This window comes from Phaethon aethereus (assembly GCF_964289735.1).
Source record: "Phaethon aethereus genome assembly, chromosome: W".
Lineage (NCBI taxonomy): Eukaryota > Metazoa > Chordata > Aves > Phaethontiformes > Phaethontidae > Phaethon > Phaethon aethereus.
The window spans coordinates 28,215,878-28,239,120 of NC_138581.1; the positions used below are offsets into that span (position 1 = coordinate 28,215,878).

The 23,243-nt window shown below is 45.5% G+C and overlaps 1 protein-coding gene across 1 annotated transcript in view; it reads right to left on the bottom strand.

Annotated features, from left to right (window-relative positions):
• Positions 1 to 23,243, bottom strand: part of LOC309415268 (A disintegrin and metalloproteinase with thrombospondin motifs 6-like) — a gene marked incomplete at both ends in the record, with an annotated part of 195,173 nt that overhangs the window by 151,666 nt on the left and 20,264 nt on the right. The window contains 3 exons of the mRNA XM_082012736.1: positions 2,400 to 2,545; positions 3,008 to 3,091; positions 3,622 to 3,836. Coding sequence (XP_081868862.1) covers positions 2,400 to 2,545; positions 3,008 to 3,091; positions 3,622 to 3,836 — 445 coding nt within the window. The remainder of the gene's footprint in view (positions 1 to 2,399; positions 2,546 to 3,007; positions 3,092 to 3,621; positions 3,837 to 23,243) is intronic.

Consider the following 23,243-nt stretch of genomic DNA (forward strand, 5'->3'; position numbering starts at 1 on the left):
ATTTATCTAAAGTCAAAGTCACTTCATGGAAAAAAGACGACACTGTTGAAACAGCATTACATTATTAATCAACTTCATAAATAAAATCTGTCTAAGTATTTTACTGTCACTTGCCCCCAAGAACCCAATTTAGACAATTACAGGATAAAAAAATTAAAGTCTGAGACTTAAATATAGTCTCCAACAGAAATAGTCTGATATCCAAAACAGAATGAAAACAAGCATGTTACCATTTCAGTAAGTCATTTAGAATTATATAAAATTAATGTATTTACATGTTTATATTAATATAAAATTATCTTTACTTATTCTACATACACACACCTGAAAAAGAAAAATCAAATTTTCACATGTGCTGATACATTTTATTAGTAAGAGCAGGATAATTAGCAGTTTTAATAAAAGCCTGATTGATCCATTCAAATTGATTAGTGTAGCATTTGGGATTATTTTTAGAAATTACAATTATTATAGTAAATAAATGAATGCAAACATTCTATCATGAAAGCATATATAACTGAACTTAAAAGTCCAGCAGTGCTTTATAAAGGTAGGTATTACTAGCCTGCTGATACTACATTTTGTTAATTTAAAATATAGGTATATACTTAGAAGTGTAAACTTCTTAGAAGTAAACTTGGAAGTTATTTTTAGAACTCTCATGTCCTTTTTAAAAGATAGCATACACAAGTCCTAAAGAAACTCTGCAGCATACTTATATAATTACTAAGCCCCCATAATGAAGAATAAAGTCAGGCCTTAATATTTACTACTTCTTGCTGAAAAACTTAATTTTCAACAGGTATTATTCATGTTCTCTGGAAACTTGCTCCTAAAGGCCTGCAAGTTAGCACTGACTTAAGCCTTCATCTGGAACACAGAACTGTTCATAACTATGCTGAGAACATCCTACCAAAACAGGGGAGCCAGTACAGAATATTCAGTAATAAAATGTATTAAAGCACAAAAGTGAAAGAAAATACACTGTGCTTTGCAGTACCAGAATAACACTAACAAAACATCAAGTTATTCATCCAGAACCGTAAAAATGTGGTGTTGCCAACGCAGCTTATACATACATACTGGGGAGCTTTGGCTGACAAACGCATACCACCTATGGATTATACTTTTTCACTCACTGCCTAAATTATGCCAGTAAAAGCTTGATGTGTAGCACAGCTGTAAAGATGTATTTAAATTCATGTGAGCAGCCCTAGTGAAGGAACTACTTGTATGCAAAAACTTGAGTATAAATGAAGGCCTTTGTGGGAAGAAGAAAAAAAAAATCAAGATCTTAGAGTGTAACTATATTTTGAATTTCATTCAGATTTTTTCTGAAATATTAGAGACTTTTTTTTTAAACTTCTTGGACTATAACTGCTCTCTAAATCACTTTGGCATTTAATCATTCCAATTGTTATTATGTAGTATTAATGACCAACCATAACAATTATATTTAAAATATGAATGCAAAAAATACATGGGTGGTCATTACTATTACACCTTTTATGCAAAATTACAGGAAAGATCAATTATTATAATCACTATTTTAAAAATTTCTGCAGTGAACACAATGATTCCACAAATAGGTCACATACAGAGCAGTACAGAATTTGTCCTGGAGAGCAGAAATTATAATACAAAGATCCTAATCCAAATTAGTGCTGTTGCACCTGCTGCTATTTAAACAAAATAGAAAAGAATAAATACTGTCCTTTAAACAACGGGGAAACCGATATCCTAATAAAGTATAGTTGCCTACCTGTAACTGCAGAGGGCAAATAGCAATACGTTTACCAGGACTGCAAGATTACAGCACAAGCTTTGTTGAATCTATCACCGTAAGGGTGGAATAGAAGCAAATAAATGTGCACATATGCAGGCTTTGAAACTATTAAAACTGACAGTTCTTATTTTAACTAAGCATAATAAATCAAAACAGCTACAAAGCAGATTCTCACATTGCCTGAATCTGCAAGAACCTGTTGTTTCAGCAGGAAAATATTATTACAGTAGTTGAGGTTCTGTCTTGAAATTCTTATAAAAACATTATATATGGTTAACAAAACATTTCCCACACTTTTATTTTCCATAATCTTATGAATTCTTTTCAGTTATAAAAGTATAAAATGTTCAACAGGATCCATCTGTTCTACTGGAATACTTTGCACTGGCAATTATGAAGTGAAAATAACAGCAGAAGCAAGTAATTTGTAGATCTTACTTTTCCAAATTCTTAATCTATAGTTCAATGATATATTTAAGAAAAGCCATCTATTACTTTTCCTCCTCTTGAGATTAACTACCAATTATATTACTTAAAAACTAGCATATATAGAGAGATATATATCAAGAAAGCTACAGAAATAAAATAAACACAATACTTTTAATGACCATACCTAGTAATAAGAACCGCATTATCATGGTGGGCAATCCCATTTTCTGGAATGGTGTTTCCATCACTTTGGTGGGAGAGAATGGATTTCTGCCACTTACAGAAGCTATCGAGGGACTTGTCTGCATGGTGGTTTATCTCCAAGTTTGGCTGCAATACAGTAAACAAATTACTAAGGTCAGTTGTTAAGCCTTTTGAAGACTAAAATGGGACTATAATTAGAAGCAGTAGTTTCTAGGAATAAACTCTTCTTCCCAAATTTTATTTCTGTAAAATCTGACCCCAAGTTCAGATGAACAAGCATTCTTTCTGCTCCAACTTTAATTATGTCAATTAAAAAAAATCAGCATATCAAAATACAGATCTAAAAATAAAACTGACATCCCTGAAGGTATATTAATATTCTCCTGAAGTAAAGAATAGATATCTTTGAGATGATACACGAGGAATATTCCTTTGAACTGTTTCATCTTGATTAAAGTAGAGAAAGATAACAAGATAGGTTTTGTACTCAGATGCAGCCATTTCAAGCAACAGTTAAATTAAACCTATATTACACAATAGCATAACTTGTATTTCAGGGATATAAAACTTAAGTGCAACAGCTCTTACCTGATCTTCAGTGAGGACAATTAAACGTGTAACTATAATATTCACAACGTTTCCTAGGCTGGAATCATGATAAAGTTTGGCAACCTGACCTCCAGAAAATAAGAAAAGGCACAAAGTCAGACAAGAAACACTACTTATTTCCTAAATAGTTAAAAATTAACCTATATTCCTGCTCAATGTAATTTTATAATGGTAATTATCATTATCACATGAATAAGAGTTATTTTTGGACCAACAAATGACCATTCAGTAAAAATTAAACTTCTTCAGTCAGACTTTTCAGTCAAAACCGTTTATACCTTATTTCATAATCCATCCAGCATAAGGAGCATTTAGACTGTCAACTTAAATAGAATAAAACTGTATAATCTAAATGTAATGATATGAATGTAAAATCAAAGACAAACAGTTGAAAAGTGATCACAGCGTATTTCCTGACAGAAACAGTACTGCATTTTTCCCATGATGCTAACATTTGCCATATTTCAACTATTAATTCCTGCAAGCTGATACACATTTTAAGGCATTATTCATGCCAATAAAGAAATACTTTACAGTTGCTTTCATTTCAGAACATGCATATTGATATGAACACAGAGAGGGGTGAAACTTACAATATTCATTACACTCAAAACGTAGTGCTCAATGTCTTTGCGACCATGGTATCCCACCATCATTTTGTCTGCTACTACCAGCGTTTCCACAAACCGTTCAAGGCTTGCTGATCTCTTCTGTCGACTATGACTACTTAGCATGTCATTGACTGGAAGTGAAGTTGGAAAAGCAGATGCATCATTCATCCACCAAGGTTTGCCGCTTCTTGTGAGGTCTTCTAGGAACCAAAATAGTTAAACACTTCAGAGGGGTCACTAGTAAAACTCATTCAAATGCAGCTGTTTTATGTTGAGATTATCATCTTCAAGCTTCTAAAAAGAAGTCTCTCTTGAGGCATAGGAAAATTAAATTTATTGTCTAAAATTAATTTTAAAATACCTTATATAATGGAAAAACAACTTTCAGTTTTAATATTCTAAACTCTCCTTAACCTGACTTAGGATAATAAATTATTATCTTCTCTTAACAGATTTGATTCTGCACATCTATGTTAATACTAAAGATCAATTATAGTTAACCACAAGCACATTTTAGAATTTTAAGGATAAGAACAAGACAGCTATAATATTTGGGAAAAAAACCAAACTGGAAATCAAAACTTCAACATTAAGGAAAAAGGTCTCAAAATATACTAAGGAATTAAATGCAGTGACGGGAAGTTTAAAATGGCCTGACATGGGATAATTTCTATAGTCATTTTTAACACTAATTTTAATTCAAATATGTTGATTCCTGTACATCCTTCATGAAACATATTTTAAAAAATGCAACAGATTTATTATTAAAAATCCAACCAGATGTAATTATCAGCAAAACAAACACTACAAACCTATTGCAAATTTGAATTCCTGTCCTCGGGGCAAAATTGAACCTACCCTTCCCTGCAAAACTGACATTTTTCTGTGTATTAAGTATCCCTTTTCCACAAACACACACACCGATCTCAGTTTTAAGTTTATTGATGTATATAATTAGGCTGGCTTTACCTAAGTAGGATTTCAAAATTTTTAAGGTATTCTTGTTAGTTATGAATGAACATAAGAACATTAACAGTTAGATACATTTATAATTGACTGAATAGGACTGCTGAAGTGAGCAATTCCTAAGATGCATCCTTACCTCTACTAAAATGGGTTCAGCTAAGGACGAGTTGAGATAGGACCAGTACCTTCTGTGAAAAAACTGCTTTATGCAATTCAACTAAGCACACTATTTTCAAAGGGAATAACTACACCACAAAGAATGTATGTTCAGGTCAAAACCAGGAATACAAAGCTTCTGCATTCCCACTGTTGCAGTGCTTCATCACTGATGAGTCCACAGTGTTGCCTTTCAAAGATAAATATTTTAGAAAAGTTGAAAAATTAAAATAAACCTGGTAGGTGACAAAATGCCAGTAATTAAATACTCCTCATTCTGCAATGGGTATAAGATTACACTCATTCTAAAAAATAGTATCAAGTATTAAAGCCTATTGAAGATTCTATAACCAATACCAAGATTTTTCCTGTTTTTCATCTCTATTCTAGGAAATTCAAAGTTGCCTTAATTACTCAAAATTTTCATCTCACAAGTAGTGATTTAGGAATGTCTGGAATTTTCTCTGACTTCTGCAGTAAAATTTTTTTCAAGTCCGCTGTTCATTGCCAAATAACAAATGATGATGTCTGAGGGTTTCTGACGCTCTTCAAGTGCTAAGAGTACTTAAGAAATGTAACACTGCTTCAACATTCATCCATAATTTTACGTTCAAATATGCAAATCTATTCTAAACATTTGAAAACTGAGTAGCTTATGCAAACTTTCAGTGAAAAAAAACAGATAAAATTCCTTTGGACTCATCTTGATAGCGTCTTTCAAACAAAGATCTCAGAAGACTTCACAAAAAAAAACATTGCTCCTTTTCTTATTGGATAAGAGGCTTAGGCTTCATCTGGTCTCAAAGTAATGGGAAAGTTGAAAAAATTCTGAGTACTTAAGCTCACACTCCAGGATCTATCGATGCTTATGTTGTTTTACTTTAAAAACAATTTTCTTTTAACAGTTAAAACATGTCCATAAAAGTTTGCAATACATTTAACAAAAATAGTTCTGTGGCAAGTTGTGTCATTTTTCCACCATATTCCTTCTGGTGGGCTGACCTCGGCTAGATGCCAGGCACCCACCAAAGCTGCTCTGTCACTCCCCTTCTCAGCTGGACAGGGGAGAGAAAGTATAACAAAAGGCTTGTGGGTCAAGACAAGGACAGGGAGAGATCATTCATCAATTACTGTCATGGGCAAAACAGACTCGACTTGCGGAAATTAGTTTAATTTATTGCCAAACAAATCAGAGTAGAGACATTGAGAACTAAAACCAAATCTTAAAACACCTTCCCCTCACCCCTCCCTTCTTCCCAGGCTCAACTTCACTCCAAATTTTCCATATCTCCTCCCCTCAAGCAGAACAGGGGGATGGGGTGACGGTCAATTCATCACACGTCATCTCTGCCGCTCCTTCCTCCTCAGGGGGAGGAGTCCTCACACTCTTCCCCTGCTTGTGTGGGGTCCCTCCCACGGGAGACTGCCCTCCACAAACGTCTCCAACGTGAGTCCTTCCCAGAGGCTGCCGTTCTTCACAAATTGCTCCAGCGTGGGTCCCCCGCAGGGTCACAAGTCCTACCAGCAAACCTGCTCCAGTGTGGGCTCCTCTCTCCACAGGTCCACGGGTCCTGCCAGGAGCTTGCTCCAGTGTGGGCCACCCACATGGTCACAGCCTCCCTTGGGCATCCACCTGCTCCAGCGCAGGGTCCTCCATGGGCTGCAGGGGGACAGCCTGCCTCACCATGGTCTTCACCATGGGCTGCAGGGGAATCTCTGCTTCGGCGCCTAGAGCACCTCCTCCTCCTCCTTCTTCACTGACCTTGGTGTCTGCAGAGTTGTTTCACATATTCTCACTTCTCTCTCCGGCTGCAATTGTTGCATATCATTTGTGGTTTTTTTTCCCCTTCTTAAATATGTTATCACATAGGCACTACCACCATCGATGATTGGCTCAGTCTTGGCCAGCAGTGGGTGTGTCTTGGAGACGGCCAGCACTGGCTCTATCAGACATAGGGAAGCTTCTAGCAGCTTCTCACAGAAGCCAGCCCTGCAGCCCCACCATTACCAAAACCTTGCCACGCAAATTCAATTTAAAAAAAACCTTAAACTTGAATTTAACATTGAACATAGCTATCGGAAAGCAAAAGTAAGAAACAATGAAAAAAAGTCAGATGAACACTGTAATCAACCCCAAAGTAACAATTACAAAAGCAGGAAATTACGTTGTAAACTGCAACTGGAAAAAAATCAAAATGTGTATAGCCATGGAGTTCACAGCTATGGTAGCCAAGTTTTCCTGTGTCAGTCCTCAAAAATCCTAGGTGAGGATGGAAGGTGAAGAGACAGTGTCCTGGCTTATGATATGATAAAGTAGCTGGTCGTGAGACTAATCTGGAACCTGTACTCAGCATTGCCATCATCTCTGTATTTTCGACCCATCTCTTGGAAACTATTAATAATTACACATTTTAACTTTTCTCCTCAGAGACCAATTCTACGGGGGAGACATGTTCCTTCACCTTTCCCTTCTCTTCCAGGCTAGTTACAACACCTCCTGAGAATTTTGGATATCCTATCCTCCAACCCAAGCAACATGCACTGTGGCTACTCCAGCCCGCGGTGATGGGCACTGCGGCTACTCCAGTGCCTGCGACAGGCACTGTGGCTACTCCAACCACTGCAACAGGTACTGCGGCTACTCCAACTCCCACAACATCCACTGTGGCCAATCAAACCCCAGCAACAGGCACTGTGGCTACTCAAACCCTGGCGACAGACACTGCAGATGAAACAAAGAACCAACCTGTACCGGTATCAGTTGCCCCTATACACAAGAAGAAATGGACATGAAAGTCAGCTCATTTAGTAAAGGATGATGAAGAAGTGCCATCACGAGAACCAGAGGAGGAAGAGGCAGAACCAGAGATAACCACGCCATCCCTATCCCTGAGTGACCTGCAAGACATGCGAAAAGACTTCAGCCGTTGTCCAGGCAAGCACATTGTCACCTGGCTGCTCCGATGCTGGCATAACGGGGGCAGTAGCCTGAATTAGAGGGTAGGGATGCCAAGCAGCTGGGGTCCCTGTCTATGGAAAGGGCATTGACAAGGCAACTGGAAAAAAGACACAAGCCCTCAGCCTCTGGAAGCGACTCCTGTCTGACGTGAAGAAAAGGTATCCCTTCACGGAAGATGTTCTATGTCACCCAGGCAACAGGACCACCATGGAGAAAGGCATCCAGCACCTGAGGGAATTAGCCATTGCTGTGGTTTAACCCGGCAGGTAGCTAAAACAACCACACAGCTGTTCACTCGCCCTCCGTCGTCCAGCGGGATGGGGGAGAGAATATGAAAAGAAAAGGGGTAGAACTCGTGGGCTGAGGTAAAGACAGTTTAATAGGACAGGGGAAAAAAAATGATAAAAGGATATACAAAACAAGTGACGCTCAGTACAACTGCTCACCACCCACTGACCGATGCCCAGTTAGTTCCTGAGCCGCGGCCCCTCCCTGGCCAACTCCCCCAGTTTATATACTGAGCATGACATCGTATGGTATGGAATATCCCTCTGGTTAGTTTGGGTCAGCTGTCCTGGCTGTGTCCCCTCCCAACTTCCTGTGCACCCCCCGCCTTCTCGCTGGCAGGCCGGAGCATGGGAAGCTGGACAGTCCTTGATAGCTTAGCAACAACTGAAAACATCAGAACGTTATCAACATTTTTTCATCCCAAATCCAAAACACAGCGCTATATCAGCTGTCAGGAAGAATACAGTCTATCCCAGCCAAAACCAGGATGGCTGTGCTGCAGATGATTTATAACAGCCCAGACAACACAGACCCAGATGAAGTTCAGTCCACACGATCCATGTGGAAGAAGTTTGTATGGAGCCCAGCACCATTATATGCCAAGTCATTGGCAGTAAAGACCTGGAAAGACAAAGACAGATGGATGAATTAGCTGGCCAACTCCAGATATACGAAGAAAATCCCCTGCTCCACAAGCAGCAGGGGATACCCTGCCCTCTTGCTGCCTGGCAGAATGAAGCATTCTATAAGCGACTGGCAGAGGTCTCACAATTGCTAGCCCTTGTTCTTGTAGGGGACTTCAATTTACCGGACATCTGCTGGAAGTATAACACGGCAGAGAGGAAACAATCTGGGAGGTTTCTGGAGTGTGTGGAAGATAACTTCCGGATACAGCTGGTAAGTGAGCCTACCAGGGGAGGTGCCTTGCTTGACCTGCTGTTTACAAACAGAGAAGGACTGGTGGGAGATGTGGTGCTCGGAGGCCGTCTTGGGCTTAGCAACCATGACATGATAGGATTCCTGATTCTTGGTGAAGTAAGGAGAGGGGTCAGCAAAACTGCTACCATGGACTTCCAGACGGCAGGCTTCAGCCTATTCAGGACATTGGTTGAGAGAGTCCCATAGGAGACTGTCCTGAAGGGCAAAAGGGTCCAGGAATGCTGAACAGTCTTCAAGAAGGAAATCTTAAAGGCGCAGGAGCAGGCAGTCCCCATGTGCCACAAGACAAGCTGGTAGGGAATACAACCGGCCTGGTTGAACAGGGAGATTTTGCTGGGACTAAAGGAAAAGATAAGATTTTATGACCTTTGGAAGAAGGAGAAGGCAACTCAAGAAGACTACAAGGATCTTGTTAGGTCAAGCAGAGACAAAATTAGAAAGTCAAAAGACCAGCTAGAAGTCAATATGGCCATGGTCGCAAAGGATAACAAAAAATGCTTCTAGAAATATATAAACAACAAAAAGAGAGGCAAGGAGAATCTCCATCCCTCACTGGATATGGGGGGGAACATTGTCACCAAGGATGAGGATAAGGCTGAGGTACTTAATGCCTTCTTTGCCTCAGTCTTTAATAGCCAGACCAGGTATCCGCAGGGTATTCAGCCCCCTGAGCAGGAAGATGGGGATGGAGAGCACAATAAACTCCTCATAATCCAGGAGGAAACAGTTAAGGACCTGCTACGCCACCTGGACACCCACAAGTTTATGGGGCCTGATGGGATCCACCCAAGAGTACTGAGGGAGCTGGCAAAGGAGCTTGCCAAGCCACTCTCCATCATTTATCAGCAGTCCTGGTTAACAGGGGAGGTCCCAGATGACTGGAGGCTTCCCAATGTGACGCCCATCTACAAGAAGGGCCGGAAGGAGGATCCGGGGAACTACAGGCCTATCAGGCTGACCTTGTTGTCGGGGAAGGTTATGGACAGGTTCATCCTGAGAGTGCTCACAGGACATGTGCAGGACAACCAAGGGATCAGGCCCAGCCAGCATGGGTTCATGAAAGGCAAGTCCTCCTTGACCAGAATCACAGAATCACAGAATCACTAGGTTGGAAAGGACCTTTAAGATCATCAAGTCCAACCATTCATCCAGCACCACCATGTCCCCTAAACCATGTCCTGAAGCGCCACATCCACACGTTTTTTGAACACTTCCAGAGATGGCGACTCCACCACCTCCCTGGGCAGCCTGTTCCAATGCCTGACCGTCCTCTCAGTGAAGAAATTTTTCCTAATATCCAATCTAAACCTCCCCTGGCGCAACTTGAGGCCATTTCCTCTCGTCCTATCACTAGTTACTTGGGAGAAGAGACCAACACCCACCTCACCACAACCCCCTTTCAGGTAGTTGTAGAGAGTGATAAGGTCTCCTCTCAGCCTCCTCTTCTCCAGACTAAACAACCCCAGTTCCCTCAGCCGCTCCTCATAAGACTTGTGCTCCAGACCCCTCACCATCTTCGTTGCCCTTCTCTGGACACGCTCCAGCACCTCAACATCCTTCTTATAGTGAGGGGCCCAAAACTGAACACAGGATTCAAGGTGCGGCCTCACCAGTGCCGAGTACAGGGGCACAATCACTTCCCTCCTCCTGCTGGCCACACTATTCCTGATACAGGCCAGGACGCTGTTGGCCTTCTTGGCCACCTGGGCACACTGCCGGCTCATATTCAGCCGGCTGTCAACCAGCACCCCCAGGTCCCTTTCCCCCGGGCTGCTCTCCAGCCACTCCTCCCCAAGCCTGTAGCATTGCATGGGGTTGTTGTGACCCAAGTGCAGGACCCGGCACTTGGCCTTATTAAACCTCATACAGTTGACCTCTGCCCATCGATCCAGCCTGTCCAGATCCCTCTGCAGAGCCCTCCTACCCTCCAGCAGATCAACACTCCCACTCAGCTTGGTGTCATCTGCAAACTTACTGAGGGAGCACTCAATTCCCTCATCCAGATCATCAATAAAGATATTGAATAAGACCAGCCCCAGAACCGAGCCCTGGGGAACACCACTCGTGACCGGCCGCCAGCCGGATTTAACGCCGTTCACCACAACTCTCTGGGCTCAGCCATCCAGCCAGTTCCTCACCCAGCGAAGAGTAAACCCGTCTAAGCCACGAGCCGCCAGTTTCTCCAGGAGAATGCTGTGGGAGACGCTGTCAAAGGCTTTACTAAAGTCCAGGTAGACAACGTCCACAGCCTTTCCCTCATCCACTAGGCGGGTCACCTGGTCATAGAAGGAGATCAGGTTGGTCAAGCAGGACCTGCCTTTCATGAACCCATGCTGGCTGGGCCTGATCCCTTGGTTGCCCTTCATATGCCCCGTGAGCACTCTCAAGACCAACCGCTCCATAATCTTCCCTGGAACAGAGGTCAGGCTGACAGGCCTGTAGTTCCCAGGATCCTCCTTCCGGCCTTTCTTGTAGACGGGCGTCACATTGGCAAGCCTCCAGTCTTCTGGGACCTCCCCTGTTAACCAGGACTGCTGATAAATGATGGAGAGTGGCTTGGCAAGCTCCTCCGCCAGCTCTCTCAGTACTCTCGGGTGGATCCCATCAGGCCCCATAGACTTGTGGGTGTCCAGGTGGCTTAGCATGTCCTTGACTGCTTCCTCCTGGATTATGAGGAGTACATTGTGCTCTCCATCCCCGTCTTCCAGCTCAGGGGGCTGAATACCCTGCGGATACCTGGACTGGCTAATAAAGACTGAGGCAAAGAAGGCATTAAGTACCTCAGCCTTGTCCTCGTCCTTGGAGACAATGTTCCCTGACATATCCAGTAGGTGATGGAGATTCTCCTTGCCTCTCTTTTTGTTGTTAATATATTTGTAAAAACATTTTTTACTATCCTTTACGACTGTGGCCAAACTGAGCTCTAGCTGGGCTTTTGCCTTTCCAATTTTGTCCCTGCTTGACCTAACGAGATCCTTGTACTCTTCGTGAGTTGCCTGGCCCTTCTTCCAGAGGTGATAAACTCTTCTCTTTTCCCTGAGTCCCAGCAAAATCTCCCTGTTCAGCCAGGCCGGTCGCCTTCCCCGCCAGCTCTTCTTATGGCACATGGGGACCGCCTGCTCCTGTGCCTTTAAGATTTCCTTCTTGAAGGCTGTCCAGCCTTCCTGGACCCCTTTGTCCTTCAGGACTGTCTCCCAAGGGACTCTCTCAACCAGTGACCTGAACAGGCCAAAGTCTGCCCTCCGGAAGTCCATGATAGCAGTTTTGCTGACCCCTCTCCTTACTTCCCTCACAACCGAGAATTCTATCATGTCGTGGTCGCTAAGCCCAAGACGGCCTCCGACCACCACATCTCCCACCAGTCCTTCTCTGTTTGTAAACAGCAGGTCCAGCAAGGCACCTCCCCTGGTGGGCTCACTCACCAGCTGCATCAGGAAGTTATCGTCCACACACTCCAGGAACCTCCTAGACTGTTTCCTCTCTGCCGTGTTATACTTCCAGCAGATGTCCGGTACGTTGAAGTCCCCCACAAGAACAAGGGACAGTGAATGCGAGACCTCTGCCAGTCGCTTATAGAATGTCTCATCCGTCTCTTCATCCTGGTTGGGTGGCCTGTAACAGACTCCCAGCAGGATGTCTGCCTCATTGGCCTTCCCCCTCATCCTTACCCACAAGCACTCTACTTGGTCTTCACAATCTTCGATTTCTATGCAATCAAAACACTCCCTAACATACAGAGCCACCCCACCGCCTCTCCTTCCCTGCCTATCCCTTCGGAAGAGCTTATAGCCATCCATTGCAGCACTCCAGTCATGAGAAGCATCCCACCATGTTTCTGTGATGGCAACTATGTCATAGCTGTCGCGCTGCACAATGGCTTCCAGCTCCTCCTGTTTGGTGCCCATGCTGCGTGCATTGGTGTAGATGCACCTGAGCCGGGCTATCGATTTCAACTCTGGCACGTTGAACCTACCCCTAGGTTCAACTCTAGTGAGCCTGGTTTTAGCCCCTCCCCCCTCCAAATCTAGTTTAAAGCCCTCTCAATGAGGCCTGCCAGCTCATGAGCAAGAATCCTTTTGCCTCTCGGCGTCAGTTGCACTCCATCAGCTGCGAGGAGGCCCAGTGTCGTGTAAACCGCCCCGTGGTCAAAAAACCCAAAATTCTGACGACGGCACCAGCCCCTGAGCCACGTGTTGATCAGGTGTGCTTTCCTGTTCCTTTCAGCGTTCTTCCCCGTCACTGAAGGGATTGACGAAAACACTACCTGTGCTCCCGCTCCATTGACCAACCTGATTTCCTTCCATAACCGGGTGACCCAGCTAGTAGATGAGGGGAAGGCTGTGGATGTTGTCTACCTGGACTTTAGTAAAGCCTTTGACAGCGTCTCCCACAGCATTCTCCTGGAGAAACTGGCGGCTCGTGGCTTAGACGGGTTTACTCTTCGCTGGGTAAAGAACTGGCTGGATGGCCGAGCCCAGAGAGTTGTGGTGAACGGCGTTAAATCCAGCTGGCATCAAGTCACAAGTGGTGTTCTTCAGGGCTCGGTTCTGGGGCGGGTCTTGTTCAATATCTTTATTGATGACCTGGATGAGGGGATCAAGTGCTCCCTTAGTAAGTTAGCCAGACGACACCAAGTTGGGTGGGAGTGTTGATCTGCTGGAGGGTAGGAGGGCTCTGCAGAGGGATCTGAACAGGCTGGATCAATGGGCAGAGGTCAACTGTATGAGGTTTAATAAGGCCAAGTGCCGGGTCCTGCACTTGGGTCACAACAACTCCATGCAACGCTACAGGCTTGGGGAAGAGTGGCTGGAGAGCTGCCGGGCGGAAAAGGACCTGGGGGTGCTGGTTGACAGCCGGCTGAATATGAGCTGGCAGTGTGCCCAGGTGGCCAAGAAGGCCAACAGCGTCCTGGCCTGTATCAGGAATAGTGTGGCCAGCAGGAGGAGGGAAGTGATCGTGCCCCTGCACTCGGCACTGGTGAGGCCGCGCCTCGAAAACTGTGTTCACTTTTGGGCCCTTCACTACAAGAAGGATGCTGAGGTGCTTGAGCATGTCCAAAGAAGAGCAACAAAGCTGGTGAGGGGTCTGGAGCACAGGTCTTATGAGGAGCAGCTGGGGGAACTGGGGTTGTTTAGTCTGGAGAAGAGGCGGCTGAGGGGAGACCTTATCGCTCTCTACAACTACCTGAAAGGGGGTTGTGGCGAGGTGGGTGTTGGTCTCTTCTCCCAAGTAACAGGAGATAGGATGAGAGGAAATGGCCTGAAGCTGCACCAGGGGAGGTTTAGATTGGATATTAGGAGAAATTTCTTCACTGAGGAGTGGTCAAGCATTGGAACAGGCTGCCCAAGGAGGTGGTGGAGTCACCATCTCTGGAAGTATTCAAAAAACATGTGGACATGGCACTTTGGGACATTGTTTAGGGGGCATGGTGGTGTTTGGTTGATGGTGGGACTTGATCTTAGAGGTCCTTTCCAACCTTAATGATTCCGTGAAAATCTCTCCCCCTCCCTACGGGCCTGCACCATGGCTGTGGAAAAACTATTCGAAAAGTCTGAAAAACTCTTCAGGGAGTTACAGCAACTCAAAGAGGAAATATCCTACTCCCCACCTGTACGGACCAGTATCTCAGCAGTTAGGAGTGTGTTCTTCTGCTCATGAGAGAGGATAGAAATAGTAAACACCTGAGGCCACCATGTGGTTTTACCTGTGTGACCAAGGAGAGGACATAAGGAAGTGGGATGGAAAATCTACCTCAACCTTGGAGGCCCGTGTATGTGAGTTGCAAGGAAAAATGACCACAAAAGGGGGTTCCTCCAGGAAAATTGCCACTCCAGTCTCCAGTGAGCAGTTTCCCAGACAGAGGAGAAGAGCTGGTCTGACTACTGATCTTAATAAAGACTCTTCTGATTCGTATTTACAAGAAGTAAGTCACGAATACTATGACCAGGACTAGAGGGGCCCTGCCTCCAGCCAGGTGGAGGAAAGGGACAACCAAGCTTATTGGACTGTGTGGATTCGATGTCTTGGCACGTCAGATCCACAGGAGTATAAGGCTCCGGTGCACAGTGTACCCTAATGCCATCAAGCCCTATAGGGGCAGAACCCATCTGCATTTCTGGAGTGACAGGGGAATCCCAACAGCTGACTGTACTGGAGGCCGAAGTGAGCCTAACTGGGAAGGAGTGGCAGAAGCACCCCATTGTGACTGGCCCAGAGGCTCTGTGCATCCTGGGCATAGACTACCTCAGGAGAGGGTATTTCAAGGACCCAAAAGGGTACCGGTGAGCTTTTGGTATAGCTGCCTTGGAGATGGAAGAAATTAAACAGCTGTCCACCTTGCCCGGTCTCCCAGAGGACCCTTCTGTTGTGGAGCTGCTGAGGGTTGCAGATCAGCAGGTGCCGATCAGAACCACAACAGTGCACCGACGGCAAAATCGCACCAATCGAGATTCCCTGATCCCCATCCATAAGCTGATTTTTTGGCTGGAGAGCCAAGGAGTGATCAGCAAGACTCACTCACCCTTTAACAGCCCCATACAGCCAGTGCGAAAGTCCAATGGTGAGTGTACACTAACAGTAGACTATTGTGGCCTGAATGAAGTAACGCCACCGCTGAGTGCTGCCGTGCTGGACATGGTAGAACTCCAATACAAACTGGAATCAAAGGCAGACAAGTCATATGCCACAACTGATATTGCTAACGCGTTTTTCTCAATCCCTTTGGGGGCAGAGTGCAGACCACAGTTTGCTTTCACTTGGAGGGGTGTCCCGTACACCTGGAATCGACTTCCCCAGGGGTGGAAACACAGCCCTACCATTTGCCATGGGCTGATACAAACTGCACTGGAACAGGGTGAAGCTCCAGAGCACCTGCAGTACATTGATGACATCATCGTATGGAGCAATGCAGCAGAAGAAGTTTTTGAGAAAGGGAAGAAAATAATCCAAATCCTTCTGAAAGCTGGCTTTGCCATAAAACAAAGTAAGGTCAAGGGACCTGAACAGGAGATCCAGTTTTTAGGTATAAAATGGCAAGATGGATGTTGTCAGATCCCAATGGATGTGATCAACAAAATAACAGCTATGTCTCCACCAACTAGCAAAAAGGAAACACAAGCTTTCTTAGGCGTTGTGGGTTTCTGGAGAATGCATATTCCAAGTTACAGTCTGATTGTAAGCCCTCTCTATCAAGTGACCCAGAAGAAGAACATTTTCAAATGGGATCCTGAGCAACGACAAGCCTTCGAACAAATTAAACAGGAGATAGTTCATGCTGTAGCCCTCGGGCCAGTCCGGGCAGGACAAGATGTTAAAAATGTGCTCTACACAGCAGCCAGGGAGTATGGCCCTACCTGGAGTCTCTGGCTGAAAGCACCAAGGGAGACCCGAGATCAACCCTCTAGGCTTTTGGAGTTGGGGATAGAGAGGATCCAAGGCCCGCTATCCTCCTGCTGAAAAAGAGATATTGGCAGCATATGAAGGGTTTCGAGCTGCCTCAGAAGTGGTTGGTACAGAAACACAGCTCCTCCTGGCATCCCGACTGCCGGTGCTGGGCTGGATGTTCAAAGGGAGGGTCCCCTCCACACATCATGCAACTGATGCTACGTGGAGTAAGTGGGTTGCACTTATCACACAGCGAGCTCGAATAGGAAACCCCAGTCACCCAGGGATCTTGGAAGCGATCATGGACTGGCCAGAAGGCAAAGATTTCAGATTATTGCCAGAAGAGGTGGTGACGTACTGAAGAGACCCCACCGTACAATAAACTACCAGGAAACAAAAATCAATATGTCCTGTTCAGTGGCAAATAATAGAGGTGGAAGGCTGTTGAATGGAGTCCCATACGACAAGTCGCAGAAGCTGCTGAAAGAGAAGGTGAATCAAGTCAGTTTGCAGAGGTGAAAGCCATACAGCTGGCTTTAGATCACAGAATCATTGATCCTTTAGGTTAGAAGGGACCGTTAAAGGTCATCTAGTCCTACCCCCCTGCAATGAGCAGGGACATTTTCAAGAAGATCAGTTTGCTCAGAGCCCCATCCAACCTGACCTTCAATGATTCCACAGATGGGGCATCTACCCCCTCCCTAGGCAACCTGTTCCAGCATTTCACCACCTCATTGTGAAAAATTTCTTCCTTATATCTAGTCAAAATCTACTCTCTTTCAGTTTAAAACCATTACCCCTTGTCCTATCGCTACAGGTCCTGCTAAAAAGTCTGTCCCCATCTTTCTTATAGGCCCCCTTTAAGTACTGACAGGCTGCAATCAGGTCTCCCCGGAGCCTTCTCTTCTCCAGGCTGAACAACCCCAACTCTCTCATCCTGTCCTCATAGGAGAGGTGTTCCATCCCTCTGATCATTTTTGTGGCCCTCCTCTGGACCCTCTCCAACAGGTCCATGCCTTTCCTGTGCTGAGGGCTCCAGAGCTGGACTCAGTACTCCAGGTGGGGTCTCACCAGAGCAGAGTAGAGGGGCAGAAGCACCTCCCTCAACCTGCTGGCCATGCTGCTTTGGATGTAGCCCAGGATACGGTTGGCCTTCTGGGCTGCGAGTGCACATTGCCAGCTCACGTCCAGCTTTACATCTACCAGGACTCCCAAGTCCTTCTCGGCAGGGCTGCTCTCATTGCCTTCATCCCCCAGCCTGTATGGATAAATGGGGGTTGCCCTGACCCAGCTGCAAGGACCCTGCACTTGGCCTTGTTGAACCTCATGAGGTTCACACGGGACCATTCCTCGAGCTTGTCCAGGTCCCTCTGGATGGCATCCTATCCCTCAGGTGTGTCAACCACACCACTCAGATTGGTGTTGTCTGCAAACTTGCTGAGGGTGCACTCAATCTCAATGTCTATGTTACTGATGAAGATATTAAAGAGTACTGGTCCCAATATGGACCCCTGAGGGACACCACTCATCACCAGTCTCCATCTGGACATTGAGCCATTTACCACTACCCTCCAGGTGCAACCATCCAACCAATTCCTCATCCACCCAACAGTCCACCCATCAAATCCATATCTCTCCAATTTAGAGAGCAGGATGTTTCCAAGTCCTTACAGAAATCCAGATAGATAACGTCCGTTACTCTTCCCTTCTCCACTGATGTAGTCACTCCATCATAGAAGGCCACTAGGTTGGTCAGGCAGGACTTGTCCTTGGAGAAGCCATGCTGGCTGTCTCAAATCACCTCCCCGGCCTCCATGTTCCTTAGCACAGCTTCTAGTAGGATCTGTTCCATGATCTTTCCAGGCACAGAGGTGAGGCTGACAGGTCGGTAGTTCCCAGGGTCCTCCATACTACCTTTTTTTAAAAATAGGTCCAATGTTTCCCTTTTTCCAGTCTCCAGGGACTTCACCTGAATGCCACAACTCTTCAAATATCATGGAGAGTGGCTTGGCAAGTACATCAGCCAATTCCCTCAGGACTCTGGGATGCATCTCGTCAGGTCCCACAGACTTATGTAGGTTCAAGTTCCTCAGGTGGTCTTGAACCTCATCTTCTCTTACAGTGGGAAGGACTTTGCTCCTCCAGTCCCCATCTCACAGGCCATCCCCTCGAGAGGTGTGGGAAGAGAGACTGCCAGTGGAGGCTGAGGCAAAGAAGTCACTGAGTACCTTAGCCATCACCTCATCCGTTGTTAACAGTTTGCCAGTCTTGCTCATCAAGGGTGGTACGTGTTCTTTGACCTTCATCTTGTGGCTGACATACCTGTAGAAGCCCTTATTTTTAGTCTTTGCATCCCTTGATGTGCTTCAGCTACAGCTGCACCTTGGCCTTCCTGACCTCATCCCTACACAACCAGGCAGCATCCCTCTACTCATCCCAAGATACCTGTCCCTTTTTCCACTGCCTGTGCATTTCCTTCTTGCCCTTTAGTTGGACCAGCAGGTCTCCACTCAGCCATGCTGGTTTCTTGCCTTCCTTTCCTGATTTCTTACACCTGTGGATAGAGAGCTCTTGCACTCTATGGAAAGCATCCTTAAAGATCTGCCAGCTCTGTTCTGCTCCCTTGTCCCTGAGGTCAGTTTCCCAGGGGGTCCTATTGACTAATTCCCTGAAGAGTTGAAAGTTTGCTTTCCTAAAGTTCTGAGTCCTGACTTGACTCTTTGCCTGCCCCGTATCCCTCAGGACTGTGAACTCCACCAGTGCATGATCACTGCAGCCCAGGCTGCCTCCAATCTTGACGTTATCAATTAGCTCACTTGCTTTGGTGACCAACAGGTCCAGTATGGCATCCCATCTGGTAGGGCTGTCTATTACCTGGCCTAAGAAGTTATCCTGCATGCACTCCAGGAGTCTCCTGGATTGCCTACAGCTTGCCGTGCTACTTTTCCAGCAGATGTCGGGGTGGTTGCAGTCCCCCAGCAGGACGAGAGCCTGTGAGCGCGATGCCTCCTGTAGCTGGAGTGAGGCGGCTTCATCAGTACACTCCCCTTGATTGGGTGGCCTGTAGTAGACACCAACCAAAGGTTGCCTTTGTTGCCTCGGTCCCTGAGTGGCTATTCCTTAGAGACAGCTCTTCACACTCTATCCATTTCTTGATGTAGAGGGCAACGCCTTCACCCTTCCTTCCTCGCCTGTCCCTTCTGAACAGCCTGTAGCCATCAATAGCCACACTCCAGTCATGAGATTCGTCCCACCAAGTTTCAGTAATGGCAACCAGGTCATAGCTTTCTAGCAGCATGGTGGCTTCCAGATCCTCCTGTTTGTTGCCCATGCTGTGTGCACTGGTGTAGAGGCACTTCAGCTGGGCTTTCGGTCGTGTCACCCTCTTAGAGGAACCTCCTTCAGTTCCTCTGAAGTCTTTCTCTGGTGCAACAGGCTCAGGGGCCTTGCTAGCACCCTGTCCCTCTAACCTTGTCATCCTACAACTTGTCGTGGGTGAGCCTGATATTATCCCCCTCCCGCTTCGGTTCTAGTTTAAAGCCCTGTCAATAAGTCCCGCTAGCTTGTGAGCAAAGACCCTCTTCGGCGTCTTTTAGATATCTCTAATATCAAAATCTCTAGATATTGCTGAACGAGAGAAACAGACAGTAATTCATCTCTATACTGATTCATAGATGAGGGCAAATGCTCTGTGGGAGTGCCGACAGTAATGTACACTAAAGTAAATATGGGGAGACCTGGCAGACTGACTATATCGCACTTCCACAAACTCGCCAAGGCAAGCACTATGTGCTTACCATGGTGGAAGCAACCACCGGATGGCTGGAAACATACCCTGTGCCCCATGTCACCGCCTGGAACACTATCCTGGGCCTTGAAAAGCAAGTCTTATGGCAACATGGCACCCCTGAAAGAATTGAGTCGGACAATGGGACTCATTTCCGAAACAACCTCATAGAGGCCTGGGCCAAAGAGCATGGCATTGAGTGGGTATATCATATCCCCTATCATGCACCAGCTTCTGGAAAAATTGAACGATACAATGGACTGTTAAAGACTACACTGAGAGCAATGGGTGATGGGACATTCAAATATTAGGATAAACATTTAGCAGAAGCCACCTGGTTAATCAACACTAGCCAATCTGCCAATCGAGCTGGCCCTGCCCAATCAAAACTCTTATGTACTGTAGAAGGGGATAAATTCCCTGTGGTACACTTAAAAAATATGCTGGGGAAGACAGTCTGGGTTATTCCTGCCTTGGGCAAGGGCAAACTCATTCATGGGATTGCTTCTGCTCAAGGAGCTGGGTGCACTTGGTGGGTGATGTGGGAGGATGGGGAATTCCGATGTGTACCTCAAGGAAATTTGATTTTGGGGGGAGAATAGCCAATTATTTGAATTATATGATGTTAGTTGCTACATAATACGATATGTCATCATTACTATGGTCACTATATGCCATATTAACAGTATTATAGTAAGAACCACCCAGATTAATGAAAATGAACAAAGAGCAGCAGTGATAGAACCAGAACTGGCCTCAGCATGCAACAATCCAACACCACACATCATCTCTCCTGCCCTGAGAGACTGTTATGTCAGATGGAGCCCAAAGTCATGGACTAAATGAACTCAGCAGACATTTTAGAGGGATGGCCCATAAACTAAGGGAATGATATCTGTGTGTATATGTCAAAAGACAGGAAAAGTGGTAGTGCTTAATTGGAATGTATGGGAAGTGTAGAAACCGGGCATAGCGTAGATGGTGTGGAGTAATCGCTGAGGGGTACTTTGGAAATTTACCCTCTGAGAACAGCCTTGAAACCAGGTGGAACGTAGCACTCATGTACAACGGGTCTGTGACATGGAGACTCCCTGAACGGCCTTGGATGTTGGCAACATCAGGGGCGCCTGGTGTGCTGACTCTGGGAGAGATTACATGGAGGGTGGAGCGGAGTGGAGACCTCGCGGCCACGCTCTGTGAACAGGGGAGTTTAGGGATGCACAGGATGTACATTGATAAGCTGCGCTTACAATGTCCTGGGCCAAGGACCTGCCAACTTTGAAGAAGTGCTGTACTTAGAGTGAACTTTGCTAATTATAATATCATTATAGTACTAAAACGCACACCCCTCTCAAAAGTTACCACCCCCCCAAGGTGCGACCCCTCCTCAATGAGTGTGCGCACTGAATTTTTCCTAGTCTGTACCTTTAAACGCGAAGCGAGAGAATTCTGCACCAATCCTGATAAAGGTATGTATGACTAGAGTCACTCAAGCTCCACCTGCAAAGTAAAACACTATAAAATAATGTTTTAAGAGCTGGATGTTAGGGAAGATACCATCGTCGTGTACTACTCTAACTTCTGGGATCAGTCGACGGGCTGAGCCTCTCTTCCCCCCCATCGGGACGCCGTTGGGTAAGATTCGAACCCTTGGTCATACCAAGTGCCTCCCCGGGAAACTTGGAAATCTCTATATAGAGTCACTTTACATCTTTTAACGCGTTTATAGCCAAGTAGTGTCACTCGTAGTTTTAGCATTTGCACGTGCTTTATAGGTAGTGAATTTATCACCGGCAATCCAAAGAACCTGTATATCTGTTGCTTCAATAAATCACACTATTGATTGACTCAGCCGTGTGTTCAATAAATCGCACTATTGATTGACTCAGCCGTGTGTGGTCCCTGAACGCGACCGTACCTCTGAGTGCGGCCGTGTTAGTTCAGGAGGTGTCCGGCTGAGCAGGTAGTGTGATGTTAGTAGTGCATCCGGACCCGTGATAGTCCAACAAAGGTGTTGGGCGCGACCGGACTACTAACGCTGACTTTGGGCATCACTCAGAACCTAAGCTCAGCCGCCCCCAGTCCCTCTGATATCTGAGGATCGACTGGAAAGCAAGGGGGTTTAGTTTCTGCCAAATTGCTCTGCTTCTTAACGTAACAGATGGTATAGAATAAGGGGTGGCTACTGTCCTGGTTTCGGCTGTGATAGATTTAATTTTCTTCCTAATAGCTGGTATAGCGCTGTGTTTTGGATTTGGGATGAAAATAATGTTGATAACATACTGATGTTTTAGTTGTTACTAAGCAGTCAAGGACTTTTCAGCTTCCCATGCTCTGGCCAATCAGCGAGAAGGCAGGGGTTGCACAGGAAGCTGGGAGGGGGCACAGCCAGGACAGCTGACCCAAACTAGCCAAAGGGATATTCCATACCATACGACGTCATGCTCGGTATATAAACTGGGGGAGTTGGCCAGGGAGGGGCCGCGGCTCGGGAACTAACTGGGCATCGGTCAGCGGGTAGTGAACAATTGTGCTGAGTGTCACTTGTTTTGTATATCCTTTTATCATTTTTTTCCCTCTGTCCTATTAAACTGTCTTTACCTCAACCCATGAGTTCTACACCTTTTCTTTTCATATTCTCTCCCCCATCCCGCTGGACGAGGGAGGGTGAGTGAATGGCTGTGTGGTAGTTTTAGCTACCTGCCGGGTTAAACCACAACAGAGAGAGGAGAGCACACAAACACAAATAAAAAAATATCTAAAAATGCAACACAAAACTACTTATGTAAGATGCAACTGTGAGAATATTTTAAAGTGAAGGACTATATGCTGCTTTTTTCTTACTATTAACAACATCATTTAATGTATATAGAAGCATTTTTTCATTTTAAAATACACTGATCGTAAAGTCTGGCACAAGTAAAACCACTACATGAGGCAGCTTGTAGTAGAGCCATCCCTAATTAGTCTGCCACGTTCCAGCATTCATATGTAATTTTTTATTGTTTCTCAGTCCTATCCAAACACGGTCTATATTCGTGACAAAGGTTGGGCTTTGGTTTTTTTTGAGGGTGGTTTTTTAAATTCTTGCAACTCCAAAGCAGGTAAAGAAACTGTATTCATACT